Genomic DNA, 17,323 nt, shown 5'->3' on the forward strand with positions numbered 1-17,323 from the left:
CAGAGCACCATTCACCAGATAGCATCTGATTATAAACCTGACTCTTTGAAGACAGACCAGGTTACTTTTTCCTGCTTTTTTTTTTTTTTTCAGATGAGCCCTTCTGCCTTGAAGCCACGCAGCAACCAAACATTTTTCTTCGGTCAGTCTAGTGTCACATAAAAAGGAGATTCCCTGATAACTTGTTGTGCTCTCAGCTAATATGAAACACCAAGCTGGACTTGGGTGTCTTTGAGGCAATGTTTTCCTTTACCTATCTCTGCCTATTTTAAGTCCCCTGTGGTATAAATTGTCGGAGTGGACCCTATCTGTCTCTGGGTGGGCTTTCAAAGCAGGCCCATCAGTTAAGACTCCAGTAAAGAGGTTCCTCCTGATGCTGCGAGGAAGAGTCCCAGTCCTTTCTGGCCTTTTAACAGGCTGAATTAACTGTCGTCTGAATTCAGAGGCTAAATGCATTGGTTTGTTATTTCTCACTCAGGCAAATGTTTATGTACAGTATGCCGTGCAACCCGTTTTTGTTCTTTCAGATACACAGCATGTAATCTATCTGTCAAGATATCGCCTGAGTAGATGCAGTGTATTAGGGGCGGTTTCCCTGAAAATGTGAGTCAAATCCCAGATAACTGCCAGGAGGTGATCTTCTGAGAAACCTCATCTAGCAGGTCTGGTTTAATCTTTTAATATGTCTTTTTTTAGGACTCATAAATAACTTTAGGTTACTATGTCAAAGCTGATTAAATATACACTCATTGACGTTGTAAGACCACCCTTGATTTTTGGTCGGATTCATTCTTTAGAAGAAGAAATGTAGGAAAACTGGTGGTGCAATAAATGTACTTGTTATGGCTTTTTTAATCCACATTCAGAATGATATAGGATTATAAATAGAAAAGGCAAATTGTTTATTTAAAAATTAACAATGATGATTATTCACAGATATGGAAATCCAGCACTGTTGGACTAGCAGGGTTGGACAAAATTATTATTATTATTATTCTGCAAAGATACTGTATGATTTCACAAAGAGAGATTAAAGAATTAAGAATAGTAAATAGAAATACAGGTAAACCCGACTTCACTTCACTGTTCCCATCTATTTTAAGATTATTTTCTTTTGGTTACTAAGCGTTCAAAAGGCCTCACCCGGCTTATATCTTTGAGCAATTAAAGCTATATTTGCCAGCCTGTTTTTATAAATCAGCCAATGATTTTAAAAAACTCTTTAAAAAAGACATATTTATCTCTCTGACTTCTGACTCCGTGTTAGAAGTTGGTTCCACTGGCATTATCTTTCTTTTATCAGCAGAGGCGTAGCCAGAATTTTTTTTATAAGTGTGGCCAGGCAATAACCAATTTACACTGAGGAGTGGCCAAAAGTTGATAGGCGCCAGAACCTCACAGTCAATCTACACTGTTCCAACAGGAAAATGAACGAGCAAAACATCCATATTTTCTAAATTAAGACTAACTATACTTTCCTTTGCTAACAAATAGACGCATATATTTAAACATCCGTAATTTCTAGATAAAAGATATAGTTTTGAGTTCTGGGGCATAAATCAATCATCATTGTTATTACTTACCTACTTGTATCAATAAATATTATGCATAAAACCTACATTTACAAGCACTTATATCTACATAGATTGATTATTTGCTAAGTAAGTTGTTATTTATTTTTTATTTCACTGAAGACTCCTAGAGGACTTGCAGAGACACATAATTTTCTCTTAACCCGATTGAACACAAAATCTAGTTCTGAAAAGAGCAGGAATTCTGTATTTATCATCTTTAATGTTAGTATATTGATTTGTATAATTAACCACAAAGAAAGAAAATGTTTCAAATATCCCACCTTAGAGTATTACTGCTGCCACCATCTTGTATTAGAGGAAAAATGGTAGGGGTGGCCCCCCACCTAGCTACGCCCTTGTTTATCAGTACAGAACTTTGATTTCTATGATTGTTTGAACTGTTTTAAACCAAAAGGGTGGCCATCAGGTCACCCATCAGCTCCAGTAACAAGATGGACGTTAAGGATTCTTTCAAAATGAAAAAAATATATACAATTACGGCTCTCAACCCATTCCACTATACATGGAAGTACCTTCATTCTGTGGTTAATTTAAGTCCCAAACCCCCAAACACTAAACATAATTTAAATGTTTGTTTTTAGGCTTAATGTGGTCGGTCTGTCATAGTCTGGATTTAGTCCAGAAATAGTTGTTGAAAATTGGGCTGTGTTTGGTCGGTCTTATTTTTCCCAACTAAAGTCCAATTATAGACATTTAAAATCTTTGTATTCTCTAGTTTTGGTCACAATTCAACTCTGATTTTGTTTTTTTGGGTAAGAATCTGAAAAGTTTGGGAACCTAAGCTCACTAATTCACGTAATATTGTTAGGTATATTTTATTAAATTGTTGACTTGATTTGGGATCTTTACTGTTTTTCACTGTTTTCTCAATGAAACAAATGTATTTCAGCACAGGGCCAGGTTTGCTGGGATTGCATAATGAAGGAAACCATAATTAGCAGATTTTTGTATTTACTCTGCTTATTTTCTCTTATATGAGGAAATATTTTGTAATCTGAACAATTAAACTTTGACAAATGGACAAAACTTAATTTAGATTTTGCTGCATTTAAAATGAAACATGTTATTTGTTAACTTTGACCAATTCTAAGAGAACAGAAAGTGGAGGATTAACTTTTGTAAACGATTCCTAACAATTTTGTGCTGTTTGAAATTTTGCAAATATATCTTTTTCTTCAGCAAATGACTGGAGTAACTTCAGCTGGTTTAGAGATGCCTCCATCTGGCTGAAGGCTAGCTTAAAGGATCATAAACAAACAGCAACACGCCGGCCGTCTGCCTGAGCTGAGATGGGCCTCTGAAAAGAAACGATCTTAAATCTGGACATATATTGTGTTCTGTAAACAATGACTTGGCTTTTCTCCAGCTTCTAGCATCAAGAAGATTTTTCAGACATCCAGATGTGCTTTTTTGCGGTTTTGTTTTTGAACTCAGTTAACAGTGGCTGTTTTACTGTAATTGAGACTGTGATCAGAGTCTGGCCAACAATTTCCTTCATGCTATCCTTCTCTCTCCTAAAGGGAGGTGACCCAAGAAGAAATGTCATCCAGTGGGGAGTGAGGGGGGGCATGAATGCTGTGAAATGCTCAGAGATCTGCAATAACGCTCCACAGGACAGGCAGCACCCTGGTCTCCCACTGAGGGCCACACATGCTGGTAGAGAAGCTGGAGAGCAGACAGACAGGCCAAATCACAAACTAAGGAAACAGACAAGTAAAGGCAAAAACGGTGAGTTCAATATTATTTCTAATTTTCCTAATAGCCACAGTCTATGCTTTTTGTGACAATTTCTTTCAAACAGCCAGTAGCCTCTCAGATGGTTTACTATGAGGTCAGGTATTGTAAATTATAACTCTCCTTTGACTAGCTTTGTTCTTCCAGCTGTTAAATTTTACTCTAGTTTACAAAAAACATGAAGTATTTGAATACATAATTTCAAGCCTCCCTGTATTTTTGTTTCATAAAAAAATATTGTTCTACTGTCAACTTAGGAAAGCATGCCATTAAAATACTAAAATAAATCATCTGAAGAGCAGAATTGCACAAAATAAACCTACATTTCTGAGGTGTTGTCAGTTTTCAGAAACAACAACTGTTGGTGAGAATATTGTAACCAAGTCAAGATAGGAGCACAGAAATATAAAAAGAAGTTAAAATGGAAACATTTCTACCACTTGGTGAGACATGTCTGCAGCATTTGGACTGTGAGAGAGAAACATATTCAGCTGATAACAGGAAGGCTGAGCATGTAGCACAGAAGCTGTTTTAACAATTTTTATTAATTATATGGGGATGCTCACTGTGCAAACTGATTAGAAATGACTTAAGAAAACATCATAACATCATAAAAACTGTAAAACCATACTGTCTCACACATGCAGTGTGACATCTACTTTGCTCCTAGCATACTTTTAAACATTTATGATTCGCGCCAGAAAATCTTAGTAGATGTTTAGACAGCGTTTCTTCCCACCAAGCAAAAATTGGTTGAAAAGACATTGAAAAGATGACATGATTTATGTCCAAACAATGACTACATTTGGTTGAAAATAGAAAGGTGAAAAAACGTAATTTTCAGGTCGTTGATCAGATCATTTCACCGTCAATTATTGAACTAAAGTGGGACAGAATCAGACCAACCAAACAGCCCAATTTTCAACAACTATTTTGGGACTAAATCAAGACTATAACACACCGACCAGATTAAGCCTAAAAACAAACATCCAAATTACATCTGGTGTTTGGGGGTCTGTATCTTTGAAGATTATAGGAATAAGGAATCATCTAAAATCTGTACCGGAAGATAAAATCATCATAAAATAAAGCAGATGAGAACAAAGCTGAGAAAATTCTACTTAAGCTGGACATATCCTGTGGGATTTTTTGCCCTTTTCAGCCTCATCGTACGTCGTGTAGTGTAGAGGAGGTAACGAGGGGCGATCAGCCTCTGACAACCACCTACCGTTCAGGAATTGTAAGGTTGGGAGAATTCAAACATGTTTGAAATTCAGTTGTCCGTCATAAGGTGTTCGAGGCCAAATCATTCTGTCGAAGCAGGAGCAGAGCTACGAGCCGATTTATCAGAACCTCAAGCCCTGGGCATGTGCAAACAAGGGAGTTCTTCTTCTTCCAGATTGAGGAATCAGACCAGCACCATCTCTCTGCGCTGAGCAGACGTGTGGTTTTTGGACCTACAGTGATAGCAGTTAGATCCCAAAAGACGGAGGCCTTCAACAGGGGGTCCGCGACCCCTAGGAGGTCGCGGACCCCCTGTTGGTACTGCATGGGGGTCGCGAAAGTTTTGGTTGATTAGACTTTTTTTTATATTCCCTCCTGCATTTTTTCCCACTAATTGAAATGCATTTAAATCCTCATTAACATGAATTGAAGAGACTGTAGTAAACAGATAAATGGAGGCAGAAGATGTCTTTCAGTCATCAATCCACACATTCAGCGACACACAGGAGCTCTTTCAAGCTGGGCACCGTTTCATTCACAACACCTGTCCCATCAGCCAGGAATCAGAAATACTTTAATTATCCCAGGGAGAAATTACTTTAGTTACATTACTCCATCTGTAATAGAGTGACTATAGGATCAGTTTGATAGAACACTATTTTATACAATATATATAATTAGGGGGTCCCTGCTTTATCTCGCCATCAGTTTGGGGTCCTTGGCCTGGAAAACGTTGAAGACCCCTGCCATAAGAGCATTGGGCCATACAGTGTGTGAACATACATCTTGAGCTTTGAACTTTTAAACCCTGTAACTTCATTGTACAGTTTGAGCTGTGGCTGCGTGCAACGATTGACAATATCGTACAGTGTATGCCAGGCTTTACCTAAGTACATTTGTGCTTTGATTTGTTTTATTCCTGCATTGACACTTAGAGACTGACACGGGAGTGAATTTTCACTCCTGTCCCGTCCCACTCCCACAGAAAAAAATGGTGTCCCGTCCCGATCCCGGGCCAGAGTAGAAATCTAAATCCTGTCCCGTCCCACTGCTGGTGAAATTACTCCCACTCCCATCCCGCTCCCATTCAGAATGACTCCCGCTCCTGCACCACTCCCATTCTTGTTGTTTTTGAGCGCGGGTGAAAAACTCAGAGCGGAAGTTACTATTGGTTTGCTCCCGCTCCCGCCTGCTCCCGTTAATGTTTAATCCTGTACCGTCCCAATCCCGTGATTGTTACTAATACTGACTCCCATCCCACGGGAATCCCATGGGATTCCCGAAAAAATGTCAGTCTCTAATTGACACACACGCAAACAAACAACGACCAATATCAATACACTGGAAAAATTATCTAGAAATAAGTCAATATTTCTTCAATTAAGTGCATTTACCCTTAATTCGAGTAGGTAAATGAGATATTTTGCCAATGAAATTAGTGTTTTTACTCCTAAAATAAGATAATTAGATAATATACACTGATATAAGAATATGCAATTTTTCCGGTGTACTCACTGAAGTTTGTCAATTCGTCTTTTCATCTGAAACAATAGTTTGCATTTTAAAAATGTACCTCAAGTAATTCAATCAATAATCCTAACATCTACTCAAATTCAACTGCTTTGTGTCTGTATGATTTCCAATAGAAAACTCAACTAAAATGTTTATGACTGGTCATCGTTCTATTGCAAACACATCATTCAAAAGCTCCAACTATATCGCTGCATCTATGTATCTGGACAACTTATTTTACAGTTTTCTTTCTGTTGCGACAAGCAGCAGCAAAAAAAAAAATATATATGTAGCAGCCCATAAAACAACAAATCTACATCACTGATGTCACTGGCAGTATATGCCATAACTACTGGCATTCACCTGTTGATGTTATAGTCTCATAAAATGACTGATATTTATATAACAAAAGAACCCTTATAAAGCAAGCAGGCAAGTTTTAACAACACATGAAAATGTAATTCACTGCTGTTGGGATCCTTACAGATTCTACTATCAGATTGAAGAATGCTGATAGTAGAATAGTAGAGATCTGATGGAGACTTTAGAACAGACTATAGCTTCCATTTGTTTCCTATACACACTGTAACCGTGGACACTGGGGGGGGGGGGGCTATTTCAGTGTACACCCTGCACAGTCCATCCCAGGGCGACACAAAGACAGATAGGACAGAACCATGTGCACACACACTCTCACCTTAAGGCAATTAGGAGACCATTGTCAAGTAAACAATTATGATTTTGGACTTTGGGTCGAGGCCAAACTACCTAAAAATAACCAATTCTTAGGGACGACCTGCAAATTTAATGCGGAAAGACCCTGGGCCTGGGTTTGACCCGGTTGCTGCAAGACAACAGTGCAGCTTCCAACCATTTATTGTCTGTTAAAGATGAAGCAGTTTTTACGAATTTCATTTTGAGGATAGGAAATAGAAAGTGTTGCACAATTGTTAAAGGAAGTTTGGTTGCATTATAACATTGTTTTAAAGGCCTGTAGAAAATCTAGAAGAACCCCAAACTTTTTTTCTCTCAGAGCTGAAAAAAAATAATGTAGAGGCGATTCTCTCAGCGATGATTTAGGAGTTCTTCCATCTTTTGGGACATTTCATCAAGGCAGATTTCCTCTCATGCTGTGAGATAACTAACTTGTTATTAGTCTGAATTGTACAATGGGGAATAGGTAATGTTGAAAGTGTTTGATATAGATGTGCTTCAGAAGCATGACGTCATGACGATTCCGCCATAAAAAAAAAAAGATATTGGTATGTAAAGGGATCTACTGATCTTTATGCATAATTTATGTTAACAGCTAGACACAACTATAATGTCTGTTGCAAAATATTCGGATCTTAATATCAAATGCACTTTTTTCACAAGGTGTCTAATCAGTGTAATCTAATAACTACATTTTTTGGGGGGAGTAAATGTATAACACATCAAATCTAGCCAGGGGAGCTAGCCTAAGCTAGTCTAAGCTAGCTCACCTGACTTGTTTTGAAACTCACCTGATATGACTTCTTTACTTAAGTTTCTTTAAAAAAATAAAAGAAGTTTATTTTAATGGCACTGTCACACCTTGACGATATGGCCAGCCAATGGCGTAATTATCGGTAAGCAGAGACTGCAGTTGCTTAGGGGCCCCCGACCTTACAGGGGGCTCGTCACGGACTCCTGGTGTGCCTCCTATGCAATTGTGGACTGGATGGGGTGTTGTACTTCATATGGGGCCCACCCAGCCTATGCTGACGTACGAAAACATCTGTCAAAAGTTATGGATAAGTTTTGTGTCAGTTGCTAGCATGATGAAGCCCGCTGGCACACGTACACGACATATGGCAATTATGCCAGCTTATGCCATACTTGGGCCATAAGTTACTGCTACTGTATAATGGCGTATTGGCATTATCCCTTTTATACCTTTTGGATAAAAGGGGTTCACAGGAGAAAACTGTCAGTACCCCTCCAGACTTCATAGTGAGCAGACTTTTCAAAACAGATGGAGGATCCGGCAAGGCTGATAAGGGAATAGCCATACTGGCTGTCCTTCAACATCAGCATGATCTCTTCAATTTGACTCTTTTCCAGTGGTTGGTTGAGCGTGAAGTTGAGTGGGATGGATCCTACCTGCGTTCATGCCCACGGCCACAACCAACAATCTTATTAGCAGACATGACACTGCATCTGCTGCGACTGCAAACCTTCTTTCTTTCTTTTTCTTTGATTTTGGCAGGCGGTACACAGCAGCTAGGTTAATTAATACAGCGACTGCCCATTACTGCCCTCCTCAGGACACTGGCTTGTGACATATCATGGGCATTATACGGCCGTGTGTTAAGCATAGGTTAGGCTGTTGTTGGACATAAGTTCTAGCATATGCCAGAAGATTCTTGGACGTCTGCATATGCTGTCTAAATCATCAATTTGTGACAGCGCCATAATGTAAAAAACTTGGACCAAATTGAGCTTCATTCTTTTTCCTTTTTTATTAAGTGACCAACCAAATTACTCTGATCTTTGCTAGTGGACAGCACAGTCTGAGTAAATGTAAAACATTAAATCAAAGCTTTAAGTCTAAATTCTATACAATTGCTTTACTAGACTAGACAAAACATAATTTCTTAATTTGAGGAGACAGTATATCTTAACATATGTTTGTTTTTCTTTGAGTATGTATAACATTTAGTCAGAAATGGCATTCAGTGATGGAAAAGATCTAAATCACACTTGTTTGTCGGTTTCATTCGTGCACCTAGTAACCACATAGCTGTTTGAACCTTTTATTGAATCCCTCTGAAGATTAGTCCATGGTGAAATATCTCCTTTTCAGCATCACAGCCCAATTTAACCTGACTCAAATGCCACTCGCATGACTCGCTGAAGGTGGAAACATTTATGGAATCCTGTGTTTTGAATCGATATTTTTAGCCTTATGTATCCGCACAGACTCTCAAAACAGAGGGAACAACCGAGTGTTTCTGTTCTGCTGCTAAAGCTCTTACAAAGTTTTCCATGATGTCATGTATGGTGCGGGAGTGAGGGTAACAGAAGACGGAGATGAGCATAAACTGGAATCTCCTCAAACTCATCCATTCACTTTATTCTTATATTCTCCCAGCAAATGTGTGGATGTGGGGGGGCTACAAGAGAAAAGAACTTGAGAGGAGCCCATTTAGTTTCTTATTTTCCAGCAAGAAGCAAGATGACAGCCTCCAAAGAGCAGTAAACGATACAGTTCTTACTGACATAGTGAACTCCTCCTCATTAATTGCAGAAGTCGTGTTTTTTTTTCACAAACCTAATGGTGATTAACCCATTTAAATGTCCTCATCTCACAGGTGTCTACTGAAGCCTGACTGATTTTATATTTTAGCAGGTCTTTAATCAAAAAAGTTAAACTCCCCAAGAAGCTGTGTTTTTAATCTGTACAATTTTGAATGAAAAATATTAAGATCTTTGAGCTTCTAGTATCCATACAATTTGAAATTCAGCTTATGAATGGTTCTTTTTTTAACAGACTTAACAAAGTGTTGAAGGAACCACTGTCTTTCTTCCTCTCCTCCTCTTTTTTTTTTTTTTACCCCTGAGGGGATAAAAGCATCCTCTAAAAGGAAGACTTTTACACTAAAATAGACTTTAACACTTTAATCTAAATAAAGCAATTGAAAAAAAAATCTAAAATATATGTTTTCTTTAAAGCAAACTTTTTATCTTTTGCAGCCATTGCTTATTTTACACATACCACCTTCTGTCACCTTATTTCCTGTGAAAGGACGTTAAAAATAAACAATGAAAAACTATCAGCATACATCTGACTTACTTGAACACTTTTATGGGTTTAAATAAATGTTAATAATTGTATTAGATTAGTGTATTGAAATTAAATAATACTAATTGCAGAGTTGCTAATTGAATTGCATCAATATTGTATGGTTGCAAATAGCAGAAAGCTATAAATGTACACCCCCCCTTCATTGTAGGCCCCACCCACCCTCCCGGGTTAACTATTGGTAGAAATGTTTGCTGAGCTCAGCTATGAGACCTATCAAATACACTAGTCTGCATGCACCACATTTTCCATCCACCAGAACAGCTTTATTTGTTAAAGATTATTGGCTGGAGCAGATGTAAATATCACATTTAACTATGAAGTTAAACCTTAACCCTAAAGTATAGTATTTTTATTGTAAATAGTAATAGGTATTAATAATAGAAAAGGTGATTTTAAAAATAAATTCTTAAAAATTATCTTCCATGATACTACCATTAAGTAAAAACACCATTTTAAAACCTCTAACTTATATAACACAGGAATAAATCTACTATCGGATAAGTAGAAGAAATAGTTATGTCTATTCATATACTACTAAAAGAATGTATGTTTGTTTGTTTGTTTTTTACTAGACCTATCTTGCATTTGGTCTTCTGCAGCTATTCATTATTTGTAAAACACCACAGAAAAACATACATATTTAGGAACCAAGACAGTCCAGAGATATCTTATTTTATGTATTAAAGATATAATTGAAGATGTAAACCAAGCTATGAAAACACATTTTCATATCTGAGAAACTCTACACTCGCAAATACACCACAGTTACACCTTTTTGGTCTGTCTGCTGACTCTAGTTTAGCTGCAGTAGTTGGCCTTGTGTGAAATGCCCTTATTCCTCAGTCTTGGATTATAGAGCAAGGTTTATCATAAAAAAAAAAAAAAAACATAATAGGAAAGGATCCCAAAGATAAGTGTTTCAAGTCAATGAGGAGAAATCCATTCTATTCACTGTGCCCATTTCATTCAGTTAGAATCTTTAGAAAGCATAATTGCTCATTTGATAATATCTATATTGTCAATAAGGAAAATTCCTTTGATTTATTATCATAAGGACACGTTTCTTCTGTTTTCAACAATAGGTGTATTAAATGCCAATGTTGATACACAGGGTTTTATGTTAATCTATAAGATAGAGCAATATTATGTTTACTGAGATAGTGTTTCAATATTTCTCCTTATTTCAAATACAAGGATTTTCTTTGAACCAGGCGTGAATGGAGTTGCATACCCGGTATATTTAGCTCTGACTAGGCCCAGAGCAATGAATGTTACTGTGTCCAGAGTTTGTTTATACTCAACACTTGTCCCCTTGCTAATAAACAATAAAGAAAGGAATAGTTCAAGAGTGAGCAGGAGGATCCAGGGACTGGATGGAATAAACTGTAAATGTTTTGTCAGTAAATATAATCACGGACCAAGCAGTTTAGATGTCAACCAAAGGCACTTCCTAACCTTTTTCTAAACAGGTTTGGATTTGAGTCCTGAATGAACTTAAAAAAATAATCAGATTTTCACTGTTTCTTGCTCAAAGTCCTGCAAATAAAAGGTTGCACATGGTTCCCTGTACTTAGCTAAGGTAGATGATTTGCAAGATGGGTTTCGAGATTTGATTTGTAAAGCTGCTGGACACTTGTCAGTTGTTTCTTTATTTGGAAAAGTTTTATGCCGCATTTGTTAGTGCCACGATAAACTGTGGTTTTCAAAAGTGTCAAGGTATATATTTATGTCCACAGCAGAACCTGTAGTGTTTGTATCAGTGTTCAGGTTGAGACATTTAAGATCATAATTTATCTAAGACTGGTTTACAGTCTGGGCAATGCAGAGGAGTGGCTTGTTTGGACCAATGCCTGCTGACATTACTATTGACATGATGATTTCTCTCACTAGTTCTTAAGATAGCTTTGTGGTTAACACTAGGGTAATTCATTTTCTATAAACCATTCTGTATAAAATGGAAAACAATTATTTATCTCTTTTCCATTATGCCAATTCCCCATTACAAACAAAGCGTCTCCAATGACAGAGACCACATGATGGCATCATCAACACAATTTTGCCATCAGAGATGTTACTGTTGAGCTGCCGTCCATCCCCGGAGGTTGCCTTTTGTAGGAGTGGAAAGGGTTCAATTAATTCTTTTTAATTTATGGTTTCATATTGATGAGCCTTATAGGAGTGTTCAGATTTTCCTCAAGCAATGAATTTTAGCATTGCAGCGTTCATTCTGTTCTTCCTTGTACAACACCTTCTAAAGTATTCATACCCCGTGAAATGTTTCAACAGCTTGAAAAAAATCCGTCACATTTTTCTGTGTATTTCAAGTGATTTTTATTTAATAGATCAAATAAGATTTGATCACTCATAGGAAGGTTTTGAATATATTGTTTCTACCAGTCATTTAAATACTGATCCTTTATCCACTCTATGCAAAATAGCAAAAAATTCAGTAAGGTTAGAGGAAAATCTATGAAAATATGACTTTTAATCTTCAAGAAATTAGAGGTAGGATTAAGTAACAAGTGATATAAATGGAGCTGCTGGTACAGTAACTGCAGCCACTAGGCAAGTCATCACAGGAGCCTGTAGAAACACTGTACTCACACCAAGGCACTAATGATGCTGTAACACTGTTCACTATGTGACCGTTTACTACAGGACATATTTTATGACAGTAAAAAACAACAAATCCATCAAGTCTACTAATTATCTTAAAGTACCACGACTCCCTGTATCAAAGCTGTTGGTGGTGCACATGCAGTGCCAATTGACGTCACATCCATAGGACTGTGAGAGAAATTCGGCCCCCCAAATTGCAGCACAGAGCTTATTCAAGACAATGGACAGATGCATTAGTTGGCTAATTGGTTTTGGTTCTTAACGCTTCCTCAACCTTTACCATTAAAACACTGGACATGCATGTGTATTCTATCACAATTCCTGCAACTAGTTCTCTTAAAGCCCTACCAAAAGTCATCACTTAAAGGTCCTTATTATGCAAAATTCCCTTTATAAACATTTTCTTACAGCAATTTGTGTCCTTTGTATGATGTTGACAACCTTTCACCTCTCACTGCCTTTCTCCACCTCATAGCAGTTGTGAGCTCAGAATGCTCTGTTTGAAAAGCATTCCCCTAATGATGTCATGAGGGGAAATAAGCTTGCCAGAGCTGTCTGTAGCAGCCCATTGGTCAAACTACAGCCATAATGTTAAGTCCATGGTCCTAGGCTAATCTTTATGAAATTTGACTAGTTGCCATGGTTGCAGGTTGTGGAGGCATGGCCTTTGGAAGGACAGGTGCATGAAAAGCCAAAACTACTCATCTAGAGGAGGGCTGAATACGGGTATTTTTGGTAAAAGCCATCCTCTTAATCTGAAAGGATTTTTCATGCACAAACACCAAAAACATACTCTGGGGGACTCATTGTTAGTATCTTTTTTTATTTCAAATGTATGATTTTACAGTATGGGACCTTTAAATTAATGTATGGACTGTCATTCTTATACACACAAATATATATTGCAATAACCTAAACCAATCCTCTCAGGTGGTAGATTCAAGGATCTTCTAACATTAATTTCATACACACAATAAAGTTGTCATATTTAGCTCGATTTATCTCACTGTGAACTCTAACCAGTTTTCCTATTCCTGCTTTGGAAAATCATCATAATAGCCTAATGGGTAGAGCTATCCAGACAGTGTCTGGTTTTCAGCTTTTAGTGTTGTATGAAACCAAAGAAACAGAAAACAAAGGCAAAATATGAATCTGAGCACTTTGTTCAGTGTATTTAGAGGTTTACTTAAGATAAAGTGTTTGGGTCACTTTAGTTTAGTTTATCAACTCACCCAGAATTAAATATAACAAAGACATTTATATTGTTTTTGTTTTCCTTTCTTGTATAGACTTAATGTATGAACTATGAACTTTTTCAACATTGTTTTTTTTGTTTGTTTTTAGGCAATCTTCCATGATGTGTTCACATATTCCCAAGAAAAGAAAATTTATTTTACCGATATTTATTTCTTTTCTCTGCCGTGATCATAACTTGAGGTCTGTTCTTAACAGTACCTGAAATCCATCATCCTCACCGACTGACTGTCTGGCATGTTTCAGTTCAAAAAGTTTAAAATGACCTTTTACTGAACTCCTCTTTCTAACCCATATGCACCTGACATAAGCATCACTCATACATTAATAAGATAGGAGCCTGTTTGGCAGCTGACAACTCGCATCCTGGCTTCTTCACCACCCCAAATTTACCCTGTTGCTCGGATTCCGTGCTGCTTGGATGAATGTAAAGAGTTGGGGGAGATTACTCTCATCTGGAGGAGATTAGCTAGTGAGGGTGATGGACATGATCTTGATCTGTTTAGTTTAACATCAGCTCTGCAGCTTTCTTGTTCACGTATCGCTGTGTCCTTAAACTGACTGATATCTCCTCAGACTAAATTAACGCTTATTAGCGATTGTGTGTGCAGTGTAATGGCTTTATCTTTATGGCTGTGGTTAAAAATTCAGTCTTTAATAACAGCATGAAAAAGGCTTGAAATGAATGTAATGAACAGATATTACTTCAGATATGATAAGTGCTGTGTGTTTAAGTGTTTGCTTTGCTGTCTAAATGACCAAAGGCATTTTCAGCGGGGCTGCCAGGAGTTCTGTCTGAACCACTATCTGCCTGAAGCATCAATGCCATAACAAGGGGAAATAATCAAAGTGTTCTATTAGTCTTAGGGAACAGGTGGACTATCTGCCGATGCATTTTTTTCCTGCTGTTGTTTTTAGTTCCTAATTCATCCATGAAATTACTCAGATGTTCATTCATCACTCGAGCAAAGCCAAGAGCAGATTTAGTTGATAGATAGGAGGTTTCTGTAGGCGTGTTACCTGAGCGTGCACGAGCGGTAAACAGATTCATTATTTATCAAACCACACTGCGTAAAGTGATGAAAACTCTAAAAGGGGATTGCATTCAAAGTTGCTTGTATTCCAAAAGAGAGGTTAAAAGAAAACAAACGGGCAACGTTGGGAGCGCCGACTCAAGTATGTAATTGGTTTCATATTTAGTCGCGCAACAGTACAAACCTACTGACAGCTATACCAGCGCTCCACAGAGTCAGACAAATACATCAATCTGTTACCTTTGTTGCAAAAATGCATAACATCTGCTCCTGCCAACCAACTGCATAACCACTTTTTGTGATCCTTTTACTTTTTTCTCTTAAAGCTTTATAATAATCTGTGTGCACGGGCCAAGAGTCATTCACCAAACTGGAATGTACAGTTAGAGAAAAGCTTTGCAGTTAATATAAATACAGAGCACGGCTGTTGCGGCTGCAGAGAGATGGCAGGAGAGCAAGTGTTAGTCACCGCTTCTTGCAGGGAATAAAACACACTTGTGTTGTGTTGATACATTTCTTGGTGAGCCTGTTGTGGTAGTGTCCTCCATTACTGACGAGTGGTTAAAAAGATAAAGGCTCCCATTTGAATACATCATCATCAGTGATGGCACGTGTACCCCTAACTTTAAAATGCTCATTGTAGAAGAAATAAGGGAATAAAAAAGAATAGAACAGAATAGAATAGAATAGAAAATGTTCTCTTAATGTCCCTAAGTAAAAAGCCTGAAAATCAGGTTTAAGAAGAAAATAAATCAAGTAAATCGGTATAATCAATATTTTTAACTAAAAAGAAAAGGTTATTCTATTACCAAACATTTTTAAATAACGTTTTTTTTTTCCTTTTTTATAAGGGCAGCAGCAGTAGTTCTAATACTTATACTACATACCATTAGTTACCTATCTTACATTTCATTGCTGCAAGCAGATCCTCGGCTTTATGCAGAACTACACCTACAAAACCATGTAGTTTATGCAGCTGTATTATCAACTAAACTAACTAAGGATCCTGACATTTTAGGACATACAAGGATTTCACAGGATTTGTAGCTTAATTCTTATATGCTGTACACATTGTTTAAAAAACTCTGTGAAAATATTTTCCCCCTTACATTTTTCTTTTATTTTACTTTCTCATTGCACTTACAAATGATTTTAATATAATCCAGGATAATCTGAGAGGATAAATAAAAATAGTTTTAAAAGGAGCATTTTTGATATATTAAAAAAATGCAACCCAAAGTAACATGGCCCTGTATCAAAAGGAAAAATTCCGACCTTTGTAATTTTATTTCACTGTGGTTTTTTGGAAAAACTGTTCAGTTTTACCATTTAAACCAAATATTTACCGTATTTTCCGGACTATAGTGTGCACCTCACTATGAGCCACACCCACTACATAAAAAAAAAAAAAAAGAAAAAACTGGAAATGTACATATATAAACCGGGCTGTCTCCCACCAAACCTGTAGGGGGAGCTCTACCTATCGCCCCTAGAGTAAGGATGAAGAAGCTTGTTAACTCGCAGCAGTAAGAGCTTCTAATGAAAGATGGGGCTTTGTCAATTCTTTATCTCAGCTCTGCAGGAGTTGGTGCAAATTTGTTCATTGCTTCAGCAACTTTAACGCAGAAAATAAATGTCAAAATGTGTGAATTTGAGAAATTTTTCCTCCAATTTGCCTGCTGCTAGCATGCTCTTGTGCTAAATGAAAATTAGTCCCTTTTTCCTTTATTTCTAACTTTGACTTCCCCCTCTTGTGGTTAGGAAAAATCCACAAAAAAGATAATCTTTGTCATATAAGCTGCATGCTTCAAAGCCTGGGAAAAAAGTAGCGGCTTAAAGTCCAGAAAATACGGTACATGAATATAATCGGGAAGACATCATGAAGTAAAAAAAACTCAAAAAGCAACAAATTAGCCCCGATTTAAAGCATCCCAGAACAGACATAAAACAAATCGTACACTAAAAAATTTGTTATATAAAAGTTTATTGTTATTTCGTTCACGATAAACAAAAACCAGTAAAACAGCTCTTAAATTTGGGATATAAATTACTGCATAACGACTGATGGAAATGTGATTTTATGTTTATATATATTTTAGCCCCTCCACATGATGCAATAACTGTCTGATTCAGGAAACAGAAAAAAGTGGTATTATAGAATAGTATATAACATCGATGTTATTGATGTTATCTTCCTGTGCTTGATCCCTTTGGCTGCCAGGAAACAGCATAGGGGACTAAATGTAGCATTTATTGCCATACCTTGTTTACAGTTTAATCCTGACCCATTTGTTGGGTTTCTTGGTCTATGATTTTCCAACAACCCTTTAAGGTCATCACTTGTCCCCCAAATAAATTAATTATTTTGATACAATTAGAAAAGATATAAAGAGATTAGAGGGGATTTGAATGCTTTGTATGGTGCTGTATATATATGAACAGGATAATCCGAAATTAAGTGTCAGAGAAAGATATGCGTATCAGAGAAATCAGGAATCAGGTCATAGTCATGTGGTTTAGCA

General features: G+C 37.1%; 1 protein-coding gene and 1 long non-coding RNA gene across 2 annotated transcripts in view; one reads left to right on the forward strand and one right to left on the reverse strand.

Moving 5' to 3' along the window:
• Positions 1-4,673, reverse strand: part of LOC119796037 — a 36,445-nt gene extending 31,772 nt beyond the window's left edge. Inside the window, exon 1 of the long non-coding RNA XR_005282410.1 lies at positions 4,558-4,673. This is a non-coding gene — a long non-coding RNA (uncharacterized LOC119796037). The remainder of the gene's footprint in view (positions 1-4,557) is intronic.
• myocd (myocardin) overlaps positions 1-17,323 on the forward strand; it is a 165,724-nt gene that overhangs the window by 75,271 nt on the left and 73,130 nt on the right. Inside the window, exon 3 of the mRNA XM_038304361.1 lies at positions 3,116-3,323. Within this exon, the coding sequence (XP_038160289.1) occupies positions 3,164-3,323 (160 nt within the window). The 5' untranslated portion in view covers positions 3,116-3,163. The remainder of the gene's footprint in view (positions 1-3,115; positions 3,324-17,323) is intronic.

This window comes from Cyprinodon tularosa, unplaced genomic scaffold, assembly GCF_016077235.1.
Source record: "Cyprinodon tularosa strain WSP-4 unplaced genomic scaffold, ASM1607723v1 ctg531, whole genome shotgun sequence".
NCBI lineage: Eukaryota > Metazoa > Chordata > Actinopteri > Cyprinodontiformes > Cyprinodontidae > Cyprinodon > Cyprinodon tularosa.